Raw genomic sequence first — 24,367 nt, 5'->3', positions numbered from 1 at the left:
AAGGGTTCTGATGTTTAGTTTGGCCCTTGGTGTTTGGGCAATCGTTTAACGAGGTTGTTATAATTGGGGCTTCGTCTCTGCTATCAATAGTGGCGCCAACCAAGCCTGGTGCATCCTCTTCAGAGAACTCTCTGATGATATGGTGTATGGGCCACAATGAAGGTCAGCCTAAGTAGTGACCATGTTCTGGTCTACGCCCATGCGGCGAGGTGTTGTGATTGTTGTCCTGAATCATTTGAGACGAGGACGGAGACGGCGACTGTTGAGGGTGACATTGGGCACCAGTCAGAACCTGAAGGTCAGATCCTGCGGGACCATTGGTATCGGTAGCGAGCACGATGAACCCCTGCAGGACGATTGACACTTGTACAATGACCAGAGCCAGGCGATGAACGGGGTACGGAGTACGTTTGTTTCCCACTTCGATCTTCCTTGTACGGAGTATGGTGTTGAACAATGGACTGGGATATTGATAAAGAAAATTGTCAATCATCAGTAGAGTTATTTGTCGAGTCCCAAAGCAGACGAGTAGATTGGGCTCTCCCCATCCAATCCTTTGTGCTGCTGAGATTCCCTGAACACGGTGAGCCTATGGTGAAGTCATTTAAATAAATAGCTGCGGAGTTGATGCCTACTGAGAGCCTGGTTGACAGCCTACTAGGGACTAAAGAGCCTAATGTTGAGCCCCCGGTCGATGTGCCGTCCATCCCTCCATGTTGCGCACTAGATTTAGCCGGGACACACAGGGCTTCCTCCTCGCTTGCTGGCATCTCATCCGAACATCCAGTACTCATCACTTGTACGGTACATTCACCTTCGCCTCACCCAGGGCAGCCTCACTCTAAGTAGCCCCCTGCCTCCTCTACATCACTCCACGAAACTACTGTAATGTAAAGGTGTCGTCCTCGAACGGTCCCTGTCGATATCCTTCTCAGCACACCATCTGCGTGTCGCGGCGATACCTCCCGATTGGTCTCTGTGACTACCCAACCTTCGTACACCACAAACCGCAGTTTAGGCGGAAACACGCGACGGTGAACTTTGAGTTGGAGGATACAAGGCTTTCCTTTGTTCTCAGATTTTCTCGCTCTCTGTCGTTCATTACACCATCACTTGTTGGTCGTCATCTGGGCAGTATCGCCATTGAACCTACACCAGACGCTAAGGTGACGTCTGTCAGAGGGCGATCGGTGCGTCTCTGCGCAGGACAAGAGCCACGAGGGAAGACAATTTGACAGGCAAATGCGTGGGAATATACTACTGTCGCAGTGACCAAGTCATGCTGGGCCTGGGCCATGCATCTGTACGATAGACATCATCGTCCAAGAAGGAAGGCCCCGGCGTGAAGCTGCGCCAGAGTCGACGACAATGCCTTCTGCGGTACCAGACCAGAATAACTACTATACCACGCACCACCGCCGACAGTCGTCGCATTCTCAGACCAACCTGCCGACCCAGATCAGGGCTTCTCCTACGCAAGCTCCGTCTCCCGATCCATCACTTGCCTTCTTACCATCTACCACATACGCCCAGCAGCAGCCCTCACCTCATGTTGCTAGGACTCCTTCCGGTCCAACACCCTCCAAGTCAAATATTAGGCTGGAGTCTGTGCCTTCCGACGAAGTAGCAATTGATCCGCACGCCTTCTATAGGCAATACCAAGACCCTTTCACGAATGCCTCTCCACAAGCCCTTCATCAAGAAGCGATACGAACGACGGTGTTTGAGGATGAAGATGAGAAAAATGCTGCAACAAGGAAGTCGAGCTTTGCCTCAGCCCAGTCGAACGAGGATCGGTTTCAAAGACCCTCCCGAAATTCAACAGCGGGACGACGCCCGACCGTGAACACTCAGAACCTGCCAGGTGGCAGTTGGGAGAACAGTCCTGCCAGAACATTGTTGAAATCAAGAAAGGCTTCATTCAAGGATCTTGTCGCACGCTTTGATGCCTCGCCGGAGGAGGTCCCGCCATTACCGACACAGTTCATCACGCGGCCAGCTTCAAGAACTGCAAGTCCGATGCCGTATTCGACAATTGATCCCTCAAATTCCTATGGAAGCACTGTCCCCCAGTCAAAGCGCTCAGAGCCTAGGCTATCGGAGTCTATGAGAAGGATGTCACCCAGTTACGGAATTCGCCCTCCGACAGCTATTCCCCGTGGCCGGAATAGAGGAGCGTCATTGGCGTCTGCCTCAACTCCCGCTGCTGACCCGGTTCAATCTGCGGGTCCTGGGCGTAAGCTTTTGTTCGGAGAAGTCATCCCATCAACATCAAAACTTCCAGCGGCAGGTTATGGCATCCACAATGCTCGTAGAAGAAGAGGCTCAGAGGGATCACCAATGCATAGTCCGAACCCGATGTTTCCATCGAGCACCGCCGACCCCCAGCGGTCACTCCATTCGGCCACTGGTCAAGATCCTGCGCAGGCATATTCGGTGGTAGACAGGACTATTCCATCTGCTAATGCCGCTGGCACGGGCTCAAACCACCGGCGAGCACAGAGTGATCTCCCTGGACCATCATCGAAATCCGGCCGCGACGCAAACTCGCCCGTCATGAGACGAGAGCGCATGGATTCTTCACCTCAGGGTAATGCACAATCGCGCATTCCTATCAGTGTGCGGCACAATCGTAATTTATCAGAGCCGACAAGCATCTCTCCAACGACTGGATCAAGTTCACAGCTGCCACTACGAATGAATGGGCACCGCCAGTCGCCGGCAAGCCTTACTCCGTACACGGACAGGAAACCTCCAAGCCCTCGCCGAGGGCCTCGATCTCAGATTCAGATAAAGAGCCCCGGGCCAAAGTCGGGAGGAGGCACCAGTGAGAAGAGCCCTTCATTGAGGGCGAACATCATTGCCCCTCCACCAAAGATTTCACCCCCGCTTCGAAGTTCAAGACCACGTTTGCCTGTATCAAGTGCAACGACTGCTGCGTCTCGAGCAAAGATGGCCGAGAAGTTTCAGACAATGGCTAAGCAACAAAGCGATAGCAAAGCATATAGGCGACAGAGACCTCCCGAACTTACTGATATTGACCTTAAGGCTCGGCGACTGAAAATCACACAAGCCTTGACTAGGTCAAAGGAGGGCCAGGATCTGAACGGCGGGTTAGTTTCTTTGCGGACAACCTCGACGTCGACCAGTCGGAACAATAGTATTGCTCTTTCAGACGACAGTGATAAGCCCGAGGCTTCCACTCCAGCGAATATCGAGATACCTGCTGTCGTCGTTGATGAACCGGCCCCTATCCAAGACGCTCCCGAAGAACATGCCTTCTACACTCAGGATCGGCGAGTTGTAGACGATCGGCGAGCCTTTACCCAAAATGCGCTTCAAATTGTAGATGGAGGCACACCCCAAACATTGGATGAGGTTGACTCTCCAACACTTGGTCATACTGGCTCGGCATTCACCAGCATACCATACAGCCTCGATACCCATCTGCAATCTGGAAACGATGATCAAGACCCGCGCTCTGCTGTCACCCAAGGGACTGCCAATACGGAAGCCACAATGATAGATGCCGAACCACAGGCTGACGAGCCTGAACTTCAGCCAACGCAGTCTCTCCTAGACCAGATAAGTATCCTTAGGAGTTATGGTTCCAGATCGCCATTGTCTCCTGATTCACATGCATCAGGCGATAATTCTGATCATGCTGATGGGGTTTCTGTTAATCTTATGTTGCGAGAAACGACATACTTGGATGATGATGAAGCGGCCGAAAAGGGTTACCGACCATTACTACCTCCATCAGAGCCATTACCAATGCCACCTACGTTCCACAGAAGCTCCTGGACGTCATCTTTGACCACCGACCACCGCAATTCAGATACTGATGAAGTTGGCATTGATAAAAATGCAACTCACCATTCAGACAAAGGGGCCGTAGAAGCAGGATCCGACAGCTTTTCCGATGTTGACCAGTCCAGTGTTGAAGGCTCGACTGGAGAAGCGTATGCCACAGATGCATACACAATTGTTAATATCGTGTTGCAGCAGCGAACACCATCTGGAGTTGTCGATCAACAGCTTGTGGATGATATTTACCATCGCATAATTCAAGCTTCCCCAGATTTAGTCGATGCTGAAAGCGTCGATGAAGCAAAAGTGAGAGCTTTGTGTCTTCAAGAACTAGATGACCACAGTCTGCACTGGGACCAACAGGTAACCCCACCGCCGCCAGCCGAAGAGGCCCAGCATGAAGCTTCGTTAAGCGCGGAACCAGATCTAAACAACGGTAAATCTGGAACACAGACCATCACTGCAAGCCCACCCACGACTGGCGTTGCCGCACCTAACCCACCTCAGAGTTACCGATCTCACCACCGGTATAAGTCTAGTCTGGACAGCGCTGAGGATTGGGCGGACACCTCACCTTCGGTCACAGATTGGATTCAGTTCGCACTTAAATCTCCAAAGGACGGCCAACATCGGCAACAACAACAGTCACTACTGGCAAACGAAACATTTCGTACTGATGGAGCAAAGACTCAAGAGGGCTTGGATCAGAGACAGGCTCCCAATGAACCAAGCAGAAGCGAATTCATGGAGATAGTGACTGGCCGGGACATACCGCGGCCACCATCGCACTCGCCTCCCCCACCCCCGGCTGCCTTCATGCCATCGATTGCTCAGACGTCTTGGTCCGCGCCTGTCGGAGTGGCGGCTCCAAGCATGCCAGCTGCTCCACCTTCAAGACCACTCACAGCTGTCTCGCAGATGTCGGCGAGGTCAAGCATTGATCAACAAGGAATGTCGACTGAGTCCCCTGCGACCAGACCTTCTACGGATGATCAAACACCGGAGCAACGTCGTCTCAATAAACGGCGGTATGTTCTCAAAGAGCTCGTAGATACGGAGTACACTTACGAACGGGACATGCGAGTGTTATGTGACATCTATAAGCAGACAGCTGTGGCGGCAATATCCGAGGAAGACATCAAGATCATCTTCGGGAATGTCGATATTGTACAGCAATTTTCGAAGGATTTCCTCGGCCTCCTGAAGCAGGTGGTCAAACCAGCCTATGTGATGGAAAAAGTGGACCGACGCAAAGATGGAAATCGTTCCTCGACAGTACAAAGCTCGGCCGCTTCAATGGATGGTGTTATCGACATGAGCGATGGAGACAAAGACGAACTTACCAGAGTTGGTCAAGCCTTCGAGGCCTCCATGGGTGATATGGAGAAGGTCTACACCGAGTATATTCGGACCCGACATGCTGCAAACAAGAGACTAGAGGTTTTACAATCTGACTCAGCAGCACGAGAATGGCTGAAGGAGTGCAAGGAGAACTCGACTGATATCACAAACGCTTGGAGTCTAGATGCCCTTCTTGTCAAGCCAATCCAGCGAATTACCAAGTACCCTCTTCTATTGATGCAGCTTGTGGATACCACACCAGATAACCACCCTGACGCAAGCTTCTTGCGACGAGCTCTGGTTGAAGTGACCGAGATCAATATACGCATCAATGAAGTCAAGAAGCACACGGAGTTGGTTGATCAGGTTCTAAACAGGAAGCGTAAGGACTCTGATGTTCGCAATGGATTGACAAAAGCATTCGGACGCCGTGCGGAAAAATTGAGGCAGAATATGGGTATCAATGAGATGTTTGAGGACGAAGAATACGCCAAATTGAAGATCAAATATGACAACAACATTGCACATCTGTTTCTCGTCTCCAAGGACTGCCAGGGGTATATTGAAGCCATAACCAAATGGGTTACGCGCATGTGCGAGCTGGCAGCGGCAGCTGAGGCGTGGGTCGACGTTGGGCATACCCATTATCCGGAAGCTGAGAGCAAACTTCGACAATTCGCGATTGTGGTTCGAGGCATCAACTCAATAGCCTTGCCAGATCATATTGACCAGGTGAATCGTCGCGTCATTAGTCCGATGGAAAAGACCGCGACCATGCTGGAGAGATTCCAGACCGACCCGAAAGGACTCGTGGCCAAGCGAGACAAACGACTGCTGGACTACAACCAATTTAAGAACAAGAAGGATAGGGGCGAAAAAATCGACAAGAAGATGACTGAACGCATGGAGCAGTGGGAAGCACTCAACCTTGAGGCAAAAGAAAGAAAGAAACGGCTGCTCAAGTCCACTGCCGACTTGGTCCTCTCGTGTCAACAAAACCTTCTTGGACTTCACCTAAATTGGCTGGCAATGTGCAAGCAGAAGTTCTCTGCAGCGATGGAAATTTCTCTCGACAAAGTCAAGCCGGAGGAAATCGTCAAAGACTGGCAAGAGGATTTTGAGTACCATGAAGAACAGATACTCATGTTGAGTATTTGCAACGGCTCTTTGTTGGCTGAAGCAGGCAATCTGCTCTCTTTCTTGACACCTGGGACGACATTGCTCGGCGACGATTCCCCTCGACAGCCTTCGTGGAACAGTGGGCATAAAGGGCGATCGATATCTATCAACGATGACACGTTAACGTTCAGTTCAAGCCAACGACAAAGCGAAGGTCTGATGAGTTCACATAGTAATGACCAGAGTGAGCCGAGCTCGTTCAGTTTTGTCAATGGCCGGATACGAGCCACCTCGGCAGCGTCTGGAAGACTCCCCAAAACCCCAGAGACTGGTTCTCGCGGAGCACCTTCTGTCCATACTGTTCACAGCACTAGTGCGTCTCGACCAGGCACTAGCCCAGGGCTGCCTGAAGTACCTGCTCCTCGATTAAGCCTGGACGTGGCATCACCTTCCATCGGACCCTTGTTGTCAGATTCACCTCAGGCCAATAGACACATGTCTTCATCGACATTTTATTCTGCGGCGCCGGAACCCAATCAATCACAGACTCAGCTGGCACCCAGTGGTGGTAACATCTTTTCCTCGGCCATGCCTATGGACGATAACAACAGACCACAGGAAGAGGACGGAACGACGGGCCCTACGCGTGAGCCAGGAGTTCTGTTCACGGCGGCAAGTGTGTATGAATTCAACATTGATCGGTCACGTCAACAGGGTGGATTTCGCTATCTCACATACATGCCTGGTGAGATCTTCGATGTGATTGCTGAAAATGGAGAACTTTGGTTAGCCATCAATCAAGACGATGAGAGCAGAGAGATTGGCTGGATCTGGAACAAGCACTTTGCCAAACTGGCAGAGTAGCGACGTGGAGATGTATGCGGAAACTTATAAATGAGTGAGATGGTATACTCACTCATGCGACCACTCTTGGATAATCTGTCTGCATGACGGATGGGAATCATCACTTTCTAAGAATACCAACGCGCCTGATGGTATTACTTTTTTCTCTCTTTTTATTTTCATCAGCACGCTGTCATCAGCTCGGGGTTCAACAGCAAGCATGACCAAAAGTGCATGTACAGTGGGACCTCGCTAGGAGATGGATGGTGGGTGGGCTCACTGGACAATTTTCAAAGGTACTTTTTGTTTTCTATCGAGCGTTCGAGCGGGCTTTAAAACTAGGCGTCGGATGGAAAGGGATCTTGAGAACAACAGAGATGTACATTACTAAGCGATGATGATGACCTGAGAGTTGAAGATGTAAATTGGATGAGACAGCGAGAGAGCGAGCAAGGACTTATTAGTGCTTTGCGAGGACATGGTAGAAGAAGACAGCGCTCATGCAAAATGCCATTATCTCTTGTTTCCTCCCCATACGAGTATGGCCCATCGTGGGCCTAATCCATACTCGTACTCGTACTGTAGGTACAGACAATACTGCGTACTCCGTAAGTGACCACAGAAATGCGGGATCAACGGCCCCAAGATGAATGACGTTCGTTGCCAATTGGCTGAGAACGCGGCTGGAAAAGGCTGCGTAACCCGAGCATGAGCTGCATGTTTCTCGATTGCAGGGGGTGTTTTTCGACGAGGGCAATGAATCCTTTTTCTGTGTTATGCTTGTTCCCGCTGGATGAGCATGTTAATGACCCCTTGCGATGACCCTAGATGCTAGGTCGTTGTCTTGACTTCGGGTCATTACAGAAGTGCAGTCTACTACAACCTCCCACCTGCGGTTGAAGGCGTATACACACACTTGGCGACTGGCATCACCACGGACGTCACACGAGTCCCCTCTGGCTTGCGAGTAGGGGTCTTTTTGGCTACGAAACACCCTGCACAATCTCGACAATTGACCCTCTATAATGCCAGACCTGCATCCTTTTGGTGGTCGAATGAGTCGGCATTTTGGGAGATCGGTATGTTGTATTGATGTTCTTGCGTCACCGTTTTCTTGCAGTGCGCATCGCCGACGCCCACTGCCCCGACACCCTCGTTCTTTTTTTGTTCTTCCCTCTTGCGGCTCCCCGAATCTTTTGCGCAATGCTCGCAAACATTTTTAACCTAAAAGCTGACCAACATGGCTCCCAAGCTGGCTCCAGAAGATGCGTACTTGAGCTGTAAGAGACTTTCCCACGTACCCAGAATCCGCTGCAGGTGTGTGTCATGTGCTAACCTCGGAAACTCGCAGACTATGATATACGACGTCGGTGACCCGTTCGCACCTCCGTGACCCTACCTGCACGATTTACTGAGAAATGAGATATAGTGACGAGGGAAGACATATCTGTGCTAAAGAATGACTGGTTGACAGACAATGTTGGTGGCCGAATCCCCCGTTGGCAGATTTGGCGGTTGAGATGCTGACTTGACGATACACAGGTCATTGCGTTTTGGGAAGAGTAGGGGACACACACGAGACCGCATGTGGTCGAGACCGAAATCTGACGTGATAGATATCTGGAGCGCGAATACCTCGTCAACTTCAAACACTCTCACATCGTCCTCCTTCGCCCTACCATGTCGTTTATGCTCATGCAAACACCCGATCCACGGACGATCAAGGTACGGTTGCGGCGACGGCGACGGCGACGACGAGTACGCGCTGACATACGCACGCAGGACGCCCTCCCCGATCTCACAAACATATCCCATATTTTCCTCCCCATCAACGACAATCACGCCGTTAACGTCGCAGAGGGCGGGACTCATTGGTCGCTACTACTCGTCTCGATTGTCGACGGGGTCGCCTTTCACTACGATTCGATGCCTCCTGGCAATCAAATCGAAGCACACCACGTCACTCAGAAGCTGTCGAGATTGATCAACAGACCTCTCAAGTTTATCCATCTACACGACAGTCCTTTGCAGGATAATTCCTCGGACTGCGGCGTGTTTGTCTGTCTCAACATGAGACATTTGTTGCTGAAGAGACTTCTCATGGTGAGGACCGATTCCAAGGTCAGCATGAGTCTGGGTGGGAGAAAAGTGGATGCGACCGCGGGTCGGAAAGAGATGTTACGGATCATCGACGAGTTTAGAAGAGAGGGTGAGAGAAGAAGATCGTAAGTGGGAACGTCTTTTGACACGGACCGAGAACTGACGTGTATGATTCAGAACGAGTAATTCACCACATCCCGGTAGGAAGTCGAAGAGTCCTCCAAGAATAGATTCACCTCGAAGTCGGGAATGTTGATGAAAGACGTATTCCAAAAAGGCAATTGATGATGAGAGAGAGAAACATTAATGTCTTTTTCTTTTGATGACATGACGTGGCATGATTGATTCTTATATGTCAAAACATGAAATACTTTCCTTGTTCTCGGAGTCAAAGCACCTACTGTTCTTGATGCATTCGGATTGTTTGATTTTGGCTTCAGAGCAAAGGGATGCTGGCCCCCCATAGAAGGGAGTCCACTATTGCTTTTTACGGAGTAACCCAAGACGAAAACCAATTTGTAGGCACCGCAATGCTGTCCCGACTCGGGATACATCAGACAGGAGGCTGCGGACAGAGTATGGAGAGCGAATAAAAGGCGGACGAGGTGTTTCAATATTTCCTTCCCTCTATCATGATGGTCTGATCCTTTCCATGGCCATGAATCCACCTTGTACATCACCTATCCAACCCCATTTCGGTTTTGATTGTTTCTTCTGCGTGGCCGTATCTCGTTCATTCTCAAGTTGAACGGCCTCAATCATCTTTTGTGCCGCAATTTGACTATCGTTGCCTCTTTGACACACAAAGTATATCGATGTTGCGTTGTCTTCGACTTCGTTTTCAGTTCCCCCAGTATTGTCATTCCCACGCTCTTCCAACAACCTCGTCGCCGGTGACGTAGGAAAATCACCTTCTTCATCTCTCTGAACAGGAATGTGAGATTCTTGATTCACCATGCCACCTTGTTGTGGGAAGGTCGTACTCGAGACACTGGGAGCAGCCACGGGGACATGAGATTCGGGGTTCAGCATTCCTCCGTCATCACCCATTATTCTGTCTCCGGACGACAATCGAGTTTGACGACGATCGGGGACCTGTGGTCGTCGTGATCGTGGTCTTGATCGTAAATGTAATCCATCAAAAGCATTCGTACCCTGAGAAGTCAAAATCTTGGAGATTGGAATATTTATACTCCCTTTGACTTTTGTTCCGAGTTCGAATTCATGTTCTTCACGTACATCGACGATGACAGTACTCCTCTTGTTGTTGTTGTTGTTGTTGTTGTAGTCCTCGTCGTCATCCTCCTCCTCCTCCTCCAACAAAACAGTCTCATCGAGAAACTTTTTCGCATCGACTCTTTTGGTTTGGTCCAAAATCTTGAAATCTTCAAACACACCACAAAACCCTTGATAGTCCAACCTTCCTTGGGACATGGTTTCGGCGGTGATTTTGGTCAGGTTTTTCGTGGTCAAAACTTCCTCATCACCACACGCCAAACAATCTTTTCGGCGTCCACGCAAGGTGATTGTTCGAAACATGTTTTTCGGATCCATTGCATAAGTGTTGTACAAGAGCATGGTATGTTGTTGTCTTTTCTTCTCGTGGGTCATAATGTCTCGTTCAACACCAACACCACCACCACCACCGCCGCCGCCGCCCTCACGACCAAGGTCATTCCTCCTCCAACTCAAAATTTTGACGGCTTCACCGGCCATCAATGTACCGATCAAACCGACCACCGGTCCCAGGATGCCAATCTCACTACAACCTCTCACCATCTCCGGCGGTGGGGGTCTAGGAAAGACACACCTATAGCACGGACCCTTTTCTTCTTGTTCGTCTTCTTCTCTCCCCCCCGCCGCCGTCCGACCAGGAGGGCGATTCAGAACCACCAAACTCCCCTCGCCGCGTTGGGCCGCCCCACTCACGAGGACCTTCCCCGACACCACGCAGGCGTCGCTGATCAGGTACCTCGTGGCCGGGTTGTCGGTACAGTCCAGGACGACGTCGTAACCCGACACGACGTCGAGGATGGTCTCCGCCGCGGCGCGCGTCTCGTACGTGACGTATTCGATCTCCGAGTTGACGGCCCTGCACCGGTCCAGGGCGCTGAGGACCTTGGGGGTCGAGTCGCGCGCGGCCGCCTCGGTGTGGGCGATCTGACGGTGCAGATTGCCCACCTCCACGGTGTCGGCGTCCATCAACCCCAGAGTGCCCACGCCGGCCCCGGCCAGGTACAGGGCGGCCGGACAACCGAGGCCGCCCAGGCCGACGATCAGGACGCGGGACGACATCAACCGGGCTTGGCCGGAGAGGCGGAACTGAGGGACCAACAGTTGACGGTTGTACCTCGACGACGCCAACTCCGGGGCGGGGATGAGCGACGGGTGGTGTGTCACAAAAGAAGAAAGCCGAGGTGAAGGTCGAGGTTGAGACTGAGATTGTGGCGTGGTGGTTTGGTCGACGTCGGACATTTTCGTAATGTTATTTCTGTCCGTTTGCTGTACCTTGGAACGTTGTGTAAATTGATCAAAAGTAGATGATGAAGTCGTGGTCGATGGTAGATGTGCCGCTGTTGTACTACTCGTAAATTCATTCGAAGGAACAGGCTTTGAAAACCTCTCAATGTCGATGATTGTATTATTTGGAGACCTATTATGCCTGTCTAAGTCTCAGTCAATGAACATGATACGTTATACAATAACATCAAATATAAACAAGAACAAAAAAGCTCGTGCAGGAACAAGTTCGCCGTCGTAATTGCTCTCATGATCATTTCGTATCGCCTCGTCTAGCAATATTTCTAGCTCTGACGGTTGGCCTGCGTCCCCATCGTATTCGTCACCCTGTGTAGGTAATTCCCAACCATCCACGAACCGGGGTATCAATCATGCTGACAAAGGCCCACGTTCTACCAGAATGTACCCGAGTCTTGTCCGAACCACCCGGGAGAACGAAATGCCCAAGCAAAAAACCGAAAACACACACACAACTCAACGGTCTCACTTACTCATCCTCCGGTTCAATGAGATCAGGAATGTTTTCGGCCTTCTCCGTACCCATCAAAATGTTGTGTACAGCCGTCATGAGTGGAAAGTCTTTTTCGGCATTTTGACTCTTGAGGAAAGTATGCACTTCGTGAGCCGTCATGGCACCTTGAAGCTTTTGACCATTGAGTTCTCTGGCTTCAATCTCCTCAATCGACTTGCCCTCCATAATACTCAATTTCGCACATCGATGATTTCGTCCACCGGAACAAGTCGTGATCAGGTCTGCAACCCCAGCAGATTCAACGGTGAATGTGTCTGGATGTACCGTATGAGGGAAGAATCTGTTACCGAACTCTCTCATTTCCAGTAGTCCAACCCGCATCACTGCAGCTTTGGCGTTGTCACCCCAGCCAAGACCGTCCACCCAACCTGCGGCCACGGCAACGACGTTCTTCAAGGCACCACCAAGTGATACACCAGCGACGTCTGAAACGACTCGGACGTGGAAGTATCGACGGTGAAATAGCTTCTTGATTGTGTCCTGATCGATTGGATGGTACTCTGCAGGAAGGGGCTTGAGAATGACTTTGGATGGCTTGCCAGAAGCATCCTTATGGGCGAGCTTCGTCAAATCCACGTGGCTCGATGCGGGACTTGGACCCTGAGATGTAGCAGGAGTCGGTGCTTGAGAATCTACCAACGGAGGATCGTAGGCGATGGTTGTCTCGGAGAACTTTTCTGCCGCGATTTCCTTTGCGATATTTGCACCTGATAGAGCACCACAGTATATTCCTAGCTCTTCTCCAATGGTCTCCGAGAAGAGGCTGATGGATGACTCTTTCACATTGACACCTTTTATACACGAAATGCCTCGAGCAAAGGGGAGAATATGACCACGCATTTGTTTGCAAAGATTGATGATGAACTGATGAGGAAGGTTGAAGATGAGAATGGAGGAGTTTTTGACGGCGTCTGTGAGGGAAGGATTGGCAACGAGGTTGTGTGGTAGAGCGATATCTGGGAGGTATTTGACATTTTCGTGGAAGGTGTTGATGACGGCGGTGAGCTTCTGTGACCCTTTGCATAACTCGTGGGATTCATCGTAGATTTTTGACTTCTTGTCCACCTCGACCTGTTCTTCATACACCCACATCTGGACGTCTCGCTCGAAAAGCTCAGGATGTTCGGCGGTGTTTTCAGCAACCATTTTTCCAATGGTGGAGCCCCTTGGTGATGATTAGCTACAAGTTGCGAGCAAGGAATCTTCAAGACAGATGGCCTACCAGTTGCCTGAACCTATAACGGTGACCTTGTGCTTCTTTGCGAAAGGCGTGAGAGCCGACATTTTGGCTCGCAGCCCGTCCATAATGGCGGGGTTGTGAAGATTGGTGGAACGAGCACAGGAACTAAAGGAGAGAGACAATCTAGCGAATCGAGAAAAGGATTTCAAAGGAGCTCGAGGAGGTAGAAGCATGAATGGGAGAGAAGCTGGGGGAGAAATGGTGGAGGGTTCGGAGGGTTGAACAAGGTAAAAGTGTTGAACGTGTCCGCGTGACGTCTAATGCAGGTACAGCCGTTTCTCATTCATTGGGGATTCGAGGGACGAGCGATTGGGGCATTTCGATTCGTCTCTATTCGTTGATTGATCGATTCCTTGTGAAAGATTCCTTGAGGCCGAGGTCGACACTGGAATTACACGAAGACACGAACAAATCTCAACCTCCTCTGATCCGATGCGCAGCGCCAGCAACGTCATATTGCCAGGGATGAGTACTCGGTACAATAAATGTTTCACGTGCTTTAATTTTATCCATAGAGTCCCTCTTTCTTACCGAGGATTCTATCTCAGACTCTTTCCAACAGCATCAAACTTTTCATCGCTTGTACATTATCACTCATGTTCATGATAACCGAGGAAGTTCTCTCACTTAACCAAGAGAAAGCCAAGTATGCACATGTGTCCTGATTGAGAGCCGCGGTTGAGAGAAATGATGGACGAGACCTCGCCAGTATTTTCCCCAACAACAAACAATCCGACCCTGGAGAGCTCGAGTGGTACTTTTGATTGTCAGCATGTCAAAGAATTACCCGACATATTCGATATCTGAGCGCTATATGACTTTGCAGCATACAGAATTCCAACGTCCTTCTATCTAAATTACAATGCCGTAGAGGCCGCGACAACATCTAGGCTTGCTTCTCCAAAGTATCTACCTGTGCAACCTCCTCCACCGACTTGTCTGATCCAGCGTCTTCCAAGCCCAAAGCCATCTTTGCAGCCTGGATTGAAATATCGTGAGGGAGTCGTTTCTCGTTCTTCACTGGATCGCCTGGCGTTGCGAAGATGACGTCCAATTCCTCCAGCGAACGGCCTTTCGTTTCGACAAGGAAGAAATAGATGATTGGGACGAACACGGCGTTGAAGACGGCGTAGTAAATGTATGTTTTCCAGGCGAGGTTTGCGAACGAAGTTGGAATGGTCATGACGACCAGGAAGCAGAACGTCCAGTTGCTGACAGAGCCGAGTGCGGCAGAGGGGGCTCGGGCACGAAGAGGAGCGATTTCAGCGGCGTAGAGAAAGGGACCACCAACCCAGGCAAGACCTGTTGCAATCCAAGTTAGTTCAAGAGGAATTTGAAGGGCAGTGTTGTTAGGAATGCGGCTATCACTTACCGAAAAAGGTGTTGAAGAGGAAAAGTAGGCCGGCACCAGCGAGTTGATTCGATCGAGAGCTGGTAGACAGGAGAATGGGGATAACGACGAAACAAGCCGCCATGCCGGTCGCAGTCCACATGAAAGCTCTACGGCGTCCTAGGCCTTCAATCAGGAGCACGGCGAGGAGAGAGCAAATTGCGTATTCTGTGCCACCACAAGCAGCAATGAGGTGAGACATGCCTGGACTCAAGTCGAAACTTGTGGAGAGAATTTGGTTGGCGTAGGTCGAGACCATGTTGATTCCGGAAAGCTGCTGAGCCGCATTGACGAATACCCCCAACAGCATGCGGCGGAAGGTCTGTGTTTTGCCATTTTGCAAGAGTTCCTTGTAAGCGAATGGAGCTTCGGCCTTTTGAGCTTCATGGCTGGCCATAATACCGGCGAATTCTGCAATAAAGCTGGGGTGAGACTCGTCCAAGTTGCGGAGTTTGGAGAGGACTTCTCTAGCTTCATCAAATCGACCGTGGGAGACGAGCCAACGAGGACTGCAGCTGGATTAGCAGTGGTTGTAGTGGGATGGAGGTGGTCTTACCTTTCGGGAAGGAACATGATGAAGAAGAAAACGATGGCAGCTGGAACCAGCTGAAGGGCGACAGGTGCACGCCACTGTACCTGACCACTAGTGTAGAAAAACCCAAGACCAACCCACTGGCCACAAGCGACACCAGAGGTCTGGAGACCACCTTCGATCATGACCCATCGACCTCGAGACTTTGGTTTAGCGCATTCAGACTGCCATGCGGGTATGGTAGCAACTTGGAGACCCAAGCCGATGCCAGACATCAAGCGTCCGACAATCATTTGCGCGATATGCCATGCTGATGCCTGTAATATGCCACCGACCAACATGAACAACATCCCCATGAATACGGTCCCTCTCCTTCCCCATTTGTCACCACAAAACATACAGAGGACCGAGCCGAAAAGAGCGCCAAGTTCGAGAGTGGCTATGACAATGCCCTGAATAGTTGCGTTCTTGGTCTCTGGAAAGACGGAGAGGAAAGGCTCTTCTGTGATGAGCCCGCCCATGATGGACATGTCGTAACCAAAGAGCCAGAAGGCGCAAGTTGCAATTGTGGCGATGGCAAACTGTAGACGCAGGCCCCTCAAACCCATGGTCGAGGTGTAAGGGGTGAATTTCATGTTGGTGAGCCCCATTTCGAAGACTGTAGGTTGATCCAAGGTGGAGGGGGATGGGAGGAAAGGAACTCCTCAGCAAGGAAGTGGGATAAACGTTGGTCGACTGTGAGAAGACAGCTGATGAGGAAGATGAATTTTCTCATGCTGGAGGTGTTCGTGATTTATGTAGACGCATTGCTGTCGTCAAATCCACGAGGAAAAGACTCTATGTAGGCTCTGAAGCCGTGGGGACCCCGTGGTGTGCGTGTCTAGATTGTCGATAAGATCCACATATTACTCAGGAAGGAATTGCTTCGCGGCCGCCACGTTTTGGAGTGTAGGAAGCGTTCATACGGGCAGAATGAGATCAACAGGCTAGAGGTGGCTGTTTTGAACAGTGCGTGGACTCTGTCCCAGTAGGAGAATAGAAGAATTGCTGACTCCGCAAATTAGATCTGTCGAGCAGAAACAGCTTCCACCTGCACGGCAAGAATTTCCGACAATAAAGTTCGCAATGATCGAACATATTCTGCATTCTACATCAACCCGGGAATAAAATACACAATGAATTTCTACAGTATCTTCTCCGGGGAAGATGGAGGCGAGTTCGATTCGAATTCGAACTCTCCGCGAATGGACGCCAGAAGATGCGACTCCATCGAAAGCATGTTGTCGGAGTCTCCTTCCTTCCTAGACAATTGCCGTTTCGGTGGTTTAACCTGAACAGTGGCAAACCTCAGGTTCAGGGGCGTCTAGACTGCGTACCCTCATTCTCGCACATGCCCAAGGTCCCCATTAGACACAACAACGGAACCATGCTCAGAGCATTTGCCATGGAAGGTAACTCTGCGGGTCCGGTATTTGGTGTAGATTCCGAATGGATCATTAGTAAATTCGCATATAAGGTGAGAGGGAGCTCTTACTAGCTTATGTCCTGCTACTTCTCCCTGGAGCCAGGTCTCTGCGTTGTTGAAGTCTTTACGCTGGTTCTGTATCTTTCCTCGATTCATTCAATCATAATGGCCATCTCCAAATGGACAGGCAAGCCATTGAGCCTGAAGGTGATCGGCACCAATGCCGGAACCTCCATGGACGGACTTGATATTGCATATATGCACTTCACACAAGACAGTCCCGCTAGTCCCCTAAGAATGCAGCTGCTCCATGCAGGAGAGGTGGCCTTCGACGGCGACCTCAAGAAGAGAGTGATGAGACTAATCAAGGAAAACAAAACATCACCTGAAGAGATTTCGATTGTGAACATCCAATTGGGAGACTTCGCCGCCACCGCCATCATTCAATTTGCTGAAGAGCAAGGCTTCAGTTTGGAGAATGATGTGAACATCATTGCTGGACAGGGTCAGACGATATGGCATCTGCCTCTCCCCGAAATGTTCGAGGGAAACCCACAACGAGCTCACCTTGATATGGCGGAAATTTCGATCATCGCTGCAAAGACCGGTATCACCAGTCTTTCGAACTTCCGTGTCAGTGACATGGCACTTGGAAGACAAGGCTGCCCCCTATTCGTGGCTTGGGATGGACTATGTGCAACACACCCAACCAAGAATCGAGCTGTCCAGAATATTGGTGGCATCGCCAACATCACGATGCTACCAAAAGGCGACATCCAACAAGGCTACGATTTCGACACTGGGCCGGGAAATGTTTTCATCGATGCCGCCGTTCGCTACTTCACAAAAGGAAAGCAGCAATATGACAAGGATGGCAAGATGGGTGCTGCTGGTAAAGTGGATCAATCAATTGTCGATGAGGTGTTGGCCGGTCCTTATTTCGTGCATGACATCCCCAAGACAACGGGTCGGGAGACCTTTGGTGACACAATGGGCGAAGACATCTGTGAGCGAATGCTGGCAAAGGGCGCTAGCCCAGAAGACTGTGTGGCCACGATTACTCGAATCACTGCGAAGGCCCTAGCTGATGCCTACGAGAGATGGGGCCCGAAAGGAGGCATTGACGAGATCTATCTTGGTGGTGGAGGATCTTACAACCCGAACATCATCAACTATCTACGAGAACGGATGCCCAACACCAAGATAGCCTTCCTCGATGAGATAGGTGTTCCGACAGGGTCGCGGGAGGCAATGAGCTTCGGCCTCAAAGGTCTCGAGTGCATTCTGGGACGATCTTTGGTTGTTCCCCAGAGAGTCGAGTCTCCCCGAGCAGGTATCATCGGTCATATCCAGCCTGGCTCAGGTTTAGCATATCATCGACTGATGCAGCATGTACAAGAATTCTGGGGTAACTATCCTTTAGAGAAGAGGATGGATCCTGTGCTGTCAATGGAGATCGTGCGACCGACCACGAATGGAACAAATGGAGTCAATGGCCACCATTAGATAGTATTGTAACTTGTAGCAACTTTCGGGACCAAGTCATAAATCAATAAGACAGAGCCAGTCTAATAGTTACTGTCAGTGGCGAGTGCAGGTATATTGTAAGGGCACGGAAAGGTACATACAATAAAAAGATGACGTGACAGACTCGGATGCTGCCAAGTCGAATTCCATGTCAATGCTCAGATTCTCATTAACCCCCCTCCATACCTTTCCACGCTCTGTCGACCTTCCACGTCGCAATACCCAGACATTCATGAGTCGCTCCAAGAGGGGAATAGCATCACGGACGAAACTATCCTGTGCCAACTGCCGGCGACGACACTTTAGATGCGGCGGGGAGCAGCCATGTCAGCGTTGCTGGCAAGATGACCTGGAATGTGAATACCCCACAAGACCTTTCAGCCTCAAGGAATGGTCACCACAGGAGGTAGGCCTGCCTCCATTACCAGTAGCACTGGAGGAAAATAGGAGCAATGTGAGCAATGTTAGAACTGGTGGCATCTTCGTCTCAGAAAATCGACGGGTTGAATTACATTACGAAGTTTTGGATCCGGAAAGAACAAAACCGCCTTCGACTGTGGACCCAAAGCAAACTTGGCTGTCCCGTGGTGGTGTTACGCAGACTGAAGCAACCATCAAGAAGCCCACGTTAAATGATGATCCAACTGTTGGTTCTGTCATTCCGTCGTGTCCTCCTCCTCCTCGTCCTCCTCCCATCACCGATCCAACCGAGGCCTTCTTCATGGAGAGATATTGCACAATTCTAGGCCCATGGTTCGACATGTTTGACACTCGCAGCAGGCACTGGTCACACTCGGTGCCACATCTGTCCTTGTCCAACCAATCCTTGTTCCGATCCATAATCGCAAGCTGTGCGAAGCAATATTCCTTGGTATCAGGGGGGGAGGAGAACTCGTCGATCTACGCCCTCGACCAGTACAACCGAGGCTTGCAAGAATTGACTCGAGCCTTGGGTGATGACGCCGAGTCTACAGTGACATTGCCCGCGGTCTTTGCGTCCTGTTTGCTCATAGGGTATTGCGAAATGATCGACGCCAAAGGTCTCGACTGGCATACGCACTTGAGAGGAACATTCTCTCTATGCTTGAGTCAGGGATGGCACGGACGATCCGGAGGCGTCGCTCAGTCTTGCTTCTGGGTATATTGTCGAATGGATCTGCTGGCCTCCATAGCCAGAGCTCGACATACCATGCTCGACCCGTCACGATGGCTTCCGGACGGAGCTTCTTCGTTGGCTCCGTCGTCGTCGTCGTCGTCATCCTCCCATAATCATGATGGTGCTGCTACTGCTGCTGCTGCTGCTCAAGACTGGAACCTCGATTCGTGGTGCAATCAAGTGGTGGTTCTCCTCGCCCAGACTCATAATTTACTCTGTGACGTCCGACAGCAGCAGCAGCAGCAATCAGAGCTGCTTGAAGACAGATGGAACAGAGTCTCCACATCTCTGGATATACACGAGGGTAACCGTCCGGTCGCTTTTCGACCAATCATTGACCTGCCGCCCAAGCATCCGCAGGTGGTACCATTCAGACAGATCGTGTACGTGTCAGCTGCGGCATGTGCGGCGACACAAATGATGGATCTGGCTCGTCTGTTCCTCATCCTCGCATTTCCGGACCGCTCACCCGCCGAAAGAAGTGTCCGGCTCACGTCCCAATCCGTATCCAGACAGGCTCTCGATCTGAGTCGCAAGATCGTGTCGAACAGCGTCACGAATCGGCACCCCATCGCCTGGGCCAACGCCGTTCAGTTGTTGTCCAGCGCCGGGACGATGCTCGTCGGTCGAGCTGAAAGGGCCGCACTTTTACAGGTGTTGAACGACATCAAGCTCGAAACTGGCTGGAACACGCTCGGCAATCGTCAAGCCCTGCTTGCATGGTGGGAATCTTTCTGGCCGCCAGATGCTACCGAAGATCTCGAAGAAGATACTACGGGCGATGACGATGACGATGACGAGACGATACGGCGTGTTGGCAGATGCTTGATCAGGCTTTCTTCCACCTAGCCAAGAACCAAAAAAGTGCTATAAGGACACGACTCCTACTACAAAATTTTCACATGCTGCAAATCCAACAAAACATTCAGCAGCGTCAGAGAAGCCTACATGAAAGGCAAGGATAATTGATTTATAGTGTCTCTAAGTATTTGTCTTGGACTTCTTTAGCCCAAACTTCGACAACTTCTTGGTCCCTCTCGAAAATAGACTCTCGCTCTTTGTTCTATCTATCGTGACCGTGGATGTCGGGCTGGAAGGCGATGGCAACGACGGGCTCGCACTTCCCGTCGCCTCTTGACCTCGTGAAGCCTCGCTCGTCGTCGACTGGGACATGTTCGTCTTCTCGTCGTTGCTCAACAACTCATCTATCGTCGTCATGGTCGCACTGGCGCTGCTGGCGGTAGGCGCATTTGACCTTGTCCTGGCAACCTCACTCTCGGGACTCACCGGCGACAGACCCGTCAGGTGTGTGCTCGTGCTCGTGGCGGTGCTCGAGCGGAGTCTGCTCACGTCGCTCTCCGGGCTGACGGGCGAGAAACTCCTCTGGCTCTCGTCCACCGGCACTTCTGCGGGGAGTTCGACAATCTGCGGCGGTGCTCCTTTTTCGTGGGCGGGCAACTCGGTCGCCGCTGGTGTCGGGCCTGCCTCGAGCTCCAGGATCTCGTGGCCTGCTATCTCCGTCGGAAGGGAGGCAGACACAGCACTCCCCTGCCTGTCCGTCTCTTTCTTCTCGAATCGGTTGTTGTAGATGATCTCCTCGAGCCCGGGACGGAGTTTCCCAAACCGGATACCTGCTCCGATCTTGTGCAACGGAATCAACTTGTCAATAGAATCGTGGACGTGTTTCTGCAACAACACCTCTTTGCCAGCGAACGTCTTGGTTGTGGCCGTGGTGTAATACACGGCAGCGTCCTCGATCTGTTTGACCGACACGTATTTCCCACGATATCGAAATGACCGCTCGAGGATGAGGATCATGTCGCATGCGCACTTGAACAGCATCCTCGCCGTCGGCGGTGCCGAGAGGATACAGCCTGCCAATCCAAGGACGGCGCCCGCGCCCATGGTCCCAACAACGAGACCTGCCGTGGCGAGACCGACGGTCAAAAACTCGGCCACGGTCACTGCCATAAAAGCCTTCAAGTGGCCCAGCACGACGCGGTTCATGATTTCCTCGACGGCCTCGGGCATGGCTTTGGGGAAGCCGAAACACTGCAGGACATGCTCGCAAAGGATGCGCGCCACGGTGGGCGTGCCTATCGCCGACGTGAACGGGAGTGGAACAAGAGCCGTGCGGATGGCGTGTGTGCCCAGGCGCATGCATTCTGTAATGGCTGAGTCAATCTTTTGCTCGACATCCACGACCTGCGCCGCCACGGCAAAGAGACGAACCCTATCATCGGCGATTAGCTCGAGGGTGGAGTTCAAGAGTTTGCGGACGCCCGGGGTATCATCTGTGTCGCAGTGGCCACGGTCAGCTTCATTGCTTTCCCCATGATTCGAGGAATGTGATACTAAAAAGGCTGGAGGCAAACTCAGAACGTACCTTTGGATAGACAGCAGTACCCGTCGGCCTTGTAGTGTTTGATGCGTGAGAGTTCGTCACGGAGGGACATAAACTGCTCCTCGGCCAACTTATCGGCTTCTTCCTCGGCCAGACGCTTGGACTCGAGATAGTCATTCGTCTTCTCCATGTAGCTTTCGAGAAGTTTGATCTTGTGGAATGCCACCAGTTTATCCTTTTTCGTGCCGATGACGAAGACGGGCACATTGTGTGAGAACTGAGCGATGGTGTCAAACGTGCGCTTGTCCGCTTCTTCGATACGGCTGACGTCCGAGTCTACACAGAACCTGTGGGTGAATAGTCAGAGAGCGGTGCGCGTTGACGGATAAGGTTTTGACTGACCATATTACGTGCAATGCTTGTGCTGGATCGCGTTGAAAGGCTCGATGACGCAGAAATTTGGCAATGAGGTCAAGTTCGTGGTCACTTCCTGCTTGCCAACCGCGTGAATCGTGGATCAAAAGGCCCGGATGGTTGGGGGACTCGAATGCTTGATTGATGTCGTGGTTGCCTTGTTTATAGCTTTCGGATTCTTCAGTCTGGGAAGAGCGTTAGTAGAGAGCACGAACGAAACGTCTTCTTTTCGCTCAGGAGGATGTGACTACATACCATTTCCACGCCAAAGACTTTGTTGATCAAGGTAGATTTGCCAACGCCCGTCTTTCCACACACTAGGATCCTGAATGCCTTGACTCCACTTGCTTGTAATTGCATCCCTTCCAACCACGGTGGAAGGTTGTTCGAGTCTTCTGTACTTCGATCTCGGTAATCGGAAATGTCCTTTTTGAGAGCCTTGAATTGTGACTGTTCATTGAATCTCGGATATCTATCCAGTATGCAAAACACTGAAGGGTGTATGATGGTCCCGTAAGGTTCTAACGGGTGTATGAATAGGTTGTTAGAAAGCAACTTTTTGGGTCATGTTCGCAGACAGGGAAATCTTTGATTGCAGCACTCACCGTTGGGGTTATAATCTATTAATCCACCTTTGCCAAAAATCTTGCGCTGGCTGTTGTAGAGTGTATTCGCCGTGTTGATACGGATGCTGTGGCCTTGCTGGTCATCTGCGGGACCACCGATACTCATCTGAAGGTCAAAAAGGCTGGTTTCTATGCCGTTGGTCTGCTTGACAATCCACTCAATCTTCTCGCCGCTTCCGAGTTTCGGCAGGTCCCCAGTATATTGAGGAAACGCCAGTGTCAACGGACCATTTTTATCCCTTTTGTCTTCTTCCTCGGGCTGTATCACCAGGCCGGCTCGTATACTTTCGATGATCATCCACTGCAGTGGGTACAGCGACAAGCCGTCGTGGGCGGCACCTCCTCCAAGATCCTGGTTCGACCCCATAAACCATGCCTGGACATAGCTTCTGTCTTGTAATTCCGAAACGCTGCTCGGACTGTTGAGGACTTCGGGGTTCAGCTGAGATCGCGTCTCATTCATTGCCAAAGCATGGCGCATGTGTCGTATCGAAGGGACCAGGGAAACGTCGTGCATGTTACCTTCAGAGCTGTACCTGATCGTGTCGAAAACTCCGACAAAGTGAATCTGGACCGGAAGTGTAGAATGTGATCTCAGGAACTCGACAATCTTAGGGCCATTGGAGCTGTCATCCTCGGCTTTGGCTTTGAACACGTCTAGACTGCTCTGGTAGAGTCTATCGAAATGTTTCATGGACGTCCGTTTCGGCAGATGCAATACGTCGAGGAGTCCTGCCACGGCACGCACGATGAAGGCGCCATGGCCGAAACCGTACAAAAATAGCTCGTCTCTGGTTTCTTCGAGAGTTTCGCATACCTCTTTGACAATGTCCTTGATTTGTTGCTCGTAGTAGGGGGCCGAATTGCGACTTTTCAGTCGGTCCAGTAATTTCGGGCCATCCTCGACGGCGCGATAATACCGCACAATCTGTTCAACTGCACGGCCTTGAGCGTCGTAGCACAAGGCATTTGGTATGATGCTTTTCAGCCTGAAGACGTTGCTCGGATTGGAGCTAGCTTTTCATCGGTCAATGCACGTCTCTACATGGGTCACTGGAGCGTCGTTCCCACCTTGTGTCCCATCCGCACTTAATTCCTGGCCATCTATACACACAATGAGTCGTTTGACGTGCGTCCTCTCGGACATTGTTATTGAGCTGGATCGCCCAGCATGGAGAATTCCTTCCAGGAAGAGAGCTTTGTCAGGATGTCAATCAGGCACTCATTAACAGCCAAGTGGTTTCTAGGCAATTTTATCTCAGAAGTGCTTAAGTTTCATTTTCGTTTTCAGGCCCCCAGAAGTACGGAGATGACGATGTCCGTTTTGACTGGGGGTTGGCATGTCAATTTCCTTGCCCAGCCCAGCCCGGCGAACTGCGAGCCTGCGAGCTGCGGCAGACTATCCGTA

At 51.2% G+C, this 24,367-nt stretch overlaps 7 protein-coding genes across 10 annotated transcripts; 3 read left to right on the top strand and 4 right to left on the bottom strand.

Moving 5' to 3' along the window:
- The first annotated feature begins 789 nt into the window (after window positions 1-789).
- PV06_05984 (uncharacterized protein) lies at window positions 790-7,637 on the top strand. The gene has a single exon (XM_016407044.1). It carries the CDS (start codon window positions 1,369-1,371, stop codon window positions 7,132-7,134), a length of 5,766 nt encoding a protein of 1,921 aa, XP_016262648.1. The 5' UTR covers window positions 790-1,368; the 3' UTR covers window positions 7,135-7,637.
- Window positions 7,638-7,852: 215 nt separating this feature from the next.
- Window positions 7,853-9,893, top strand: PV06_05983. 4 transcript variants are annotated; one of them, XM_016407041.1, is made up of 8 exons: window positions 7,853-8,192; window positions 8,366-8,393; window positions 8,465-8,479; window positions 8,543-8,592; window positions 8,656-8,675; window positions 8,730-8,838; window positions 8,896-9,338; window positions 9,391-9,893. In XM_016407041.1, the coding sequence occupies exons 1-8, from the start codon at window positions 8,139-8,141 to the stop codon at window positions 9,467-9,469; spliced, it is 798 nt and encodes a 265-aa protein (XP_016262645.1). In that variant the 5' UTR covers window positions 7,853-8,138; the 3' UTR covers window positions 9,470-9,893. The 4 variants fall into 4 exon arrangements, with proteins under 4 accessions (XP_016262645.1, XP_016262644.1, XP_016262646.1 ...); XM_016407040.1 differs by having other exon boundaries at window positions 8,730-9,338; XM_016407042.1 differs by lacking the exon at window positions 7,853-8,192 and having other exon boundaries at window positions 8,300-8,393.
- Window positions 9,696-11,688, bottom strand: PV06_05982 (uncharacterized protein; the record flags this gene model as incomplete). Its single annotated transcript, XM_016407039.1, has 1 exon — window positions 9,696-11,688. One exon carries the CDS (start codon window positions 11,686-11,688, stop codon window positions 9,844-9,846), a length of 1,845 nt encoding a protein of 614 aa, XP_016262643.1. The 3' UTR covers window positions 9,696-9,843.
- A 532-nt stretch (window positions 11,689-12,220) lies between these two features.
- PV06_05981 (uncharacterized protein) lies at window positions 12,221-13,678 on the bottom strand (the record flags this gene model as incomplete). Its single annotated transcript, XM_016407038.1, has 2 exons — window positions 12,221-13,430; window positions 13,488-13,678. The coding sequence occupies 2 exons, from the start codon at window positions 13,676-13,678 to the stop codon at window positions 12,221-12,223; spliced, it is 1,401 nt and encodes a 466-aa protein (XP_016262642.1).
- A 713-nt stretch (window positions 13,679-14,391) lies between these two features.
- Window positions 14,392-16,077, bottom strand: PV06_05980 (uncharacterized protein; the record flags this gene model as incomplete). Its single annotated transcript, XM_016407037.1, has 3 exons — window positions 14,392-14,807; window positions 14,878-15,404; window positions 15,452-16,077. The coding sequence occupies 3 exons, from the start codon at window positions 16,075-16,077 to the stop codon at window positions 14,392-14,394; spliced, it is 1,569 nt and encodes a 522-aa protein (XP_016262641.1).
- A 2,574-nt stretch (window positions 16,078-18,651) lies between these two features.
- Window positions 18,652-20,424, top strand: PV06_05979 (uncharacterized protein; the record flags this gene model as incomplete). Its single annotated transcript, XM_016407036.1, has 1 exon — window positions 18,652-20,424. The coding sequence occupies one exon, from the start codon at window positions 18,652-18,654 to the stop codon at window positions 20,422-20,424; it is 1,773 nt and encodes a 590-aa protein (XP_016262640.1).
- A 120-nt stretch (window positions 20,425-20,544) lies between these two features.
- Window positions 20,545-24,106, bottom strand: PV06_05978 (uncharacterized protein; the record flags this gene model as incomplete). The annotated part of the gene is made up of 6 exons (XM_016407035.1): window positions 20,545-21,869; window positions 21,962-22,266; window positions 22,322-22,518; window positions 22,589-22,854; window positions 22,939-23,976; window positions 24,031-24,106. 6 exons carry the CDS (start codon window positions 24,104-24,106, stop codon window positions 20,557-20,559), a joined length of 3,195 nt encoding a protein of 1,064 aa, XP_016262639.1. The 3' UTR covers window positions 20,545-20,556.
- Between the last annotated feature and the right edge of the window lie 261 nt (window positions 24,107-24,367).

The sequence above is a fragment of the Exophiala oligosperma genome, assembly GCF_000835515.1.
Source record: "Exophiala oligosperma strain CBS 72588 unplaced genomic scaffold supercont1.5, whole genome shotgun sequence".
In the NCBI taxonomy this organism is placed as follows: domain Eukaryota; kingdom Fungi; phylum Ascomycota; class Eurotiomycetes; order Chaetothyriales; family Herpotrichiellaceae; genus Exophiala; species Exophiala oligosperma.
This window is presented reverse-complemented; position numbering and strand designations above follow the sequence as displayed.

What these genes read in the sequence shown, in the direction of transcription:
- PV06_05984 (XM_016407044.1), top strand. Translation starts at nt 1,369, where the DNA reads ATGCCTTCTGCGGTACCAGACCAGAATAACTACTATACCACGCACCAC.
- PV06_05983 (XM_016407040.1), top strand. Translation starts at nt 8,139, where the DNA reads ATGCCAGACCTGCATCCTTTTGGTGGTCGAATGAGTCGGCATTTTGGG. An exon ending in ATGACTGGTTGACAGACAAT is followed by an intron (nt 8,593 to 8,655) that starts GTTGGTGGCCGA and finishes GACGATACACAG; the next exon opens with GTCATTGCGTTTTGGGAAGA. An exon ending in GTCATTGCGTTTTGGGAAGA is followed by an intron (nt 8,676 to 8,729) that starts GTAGGGGACACA and finishes CTGACGTGATAG; the next exon opens with ATATCTGGAGCGCGAATACC.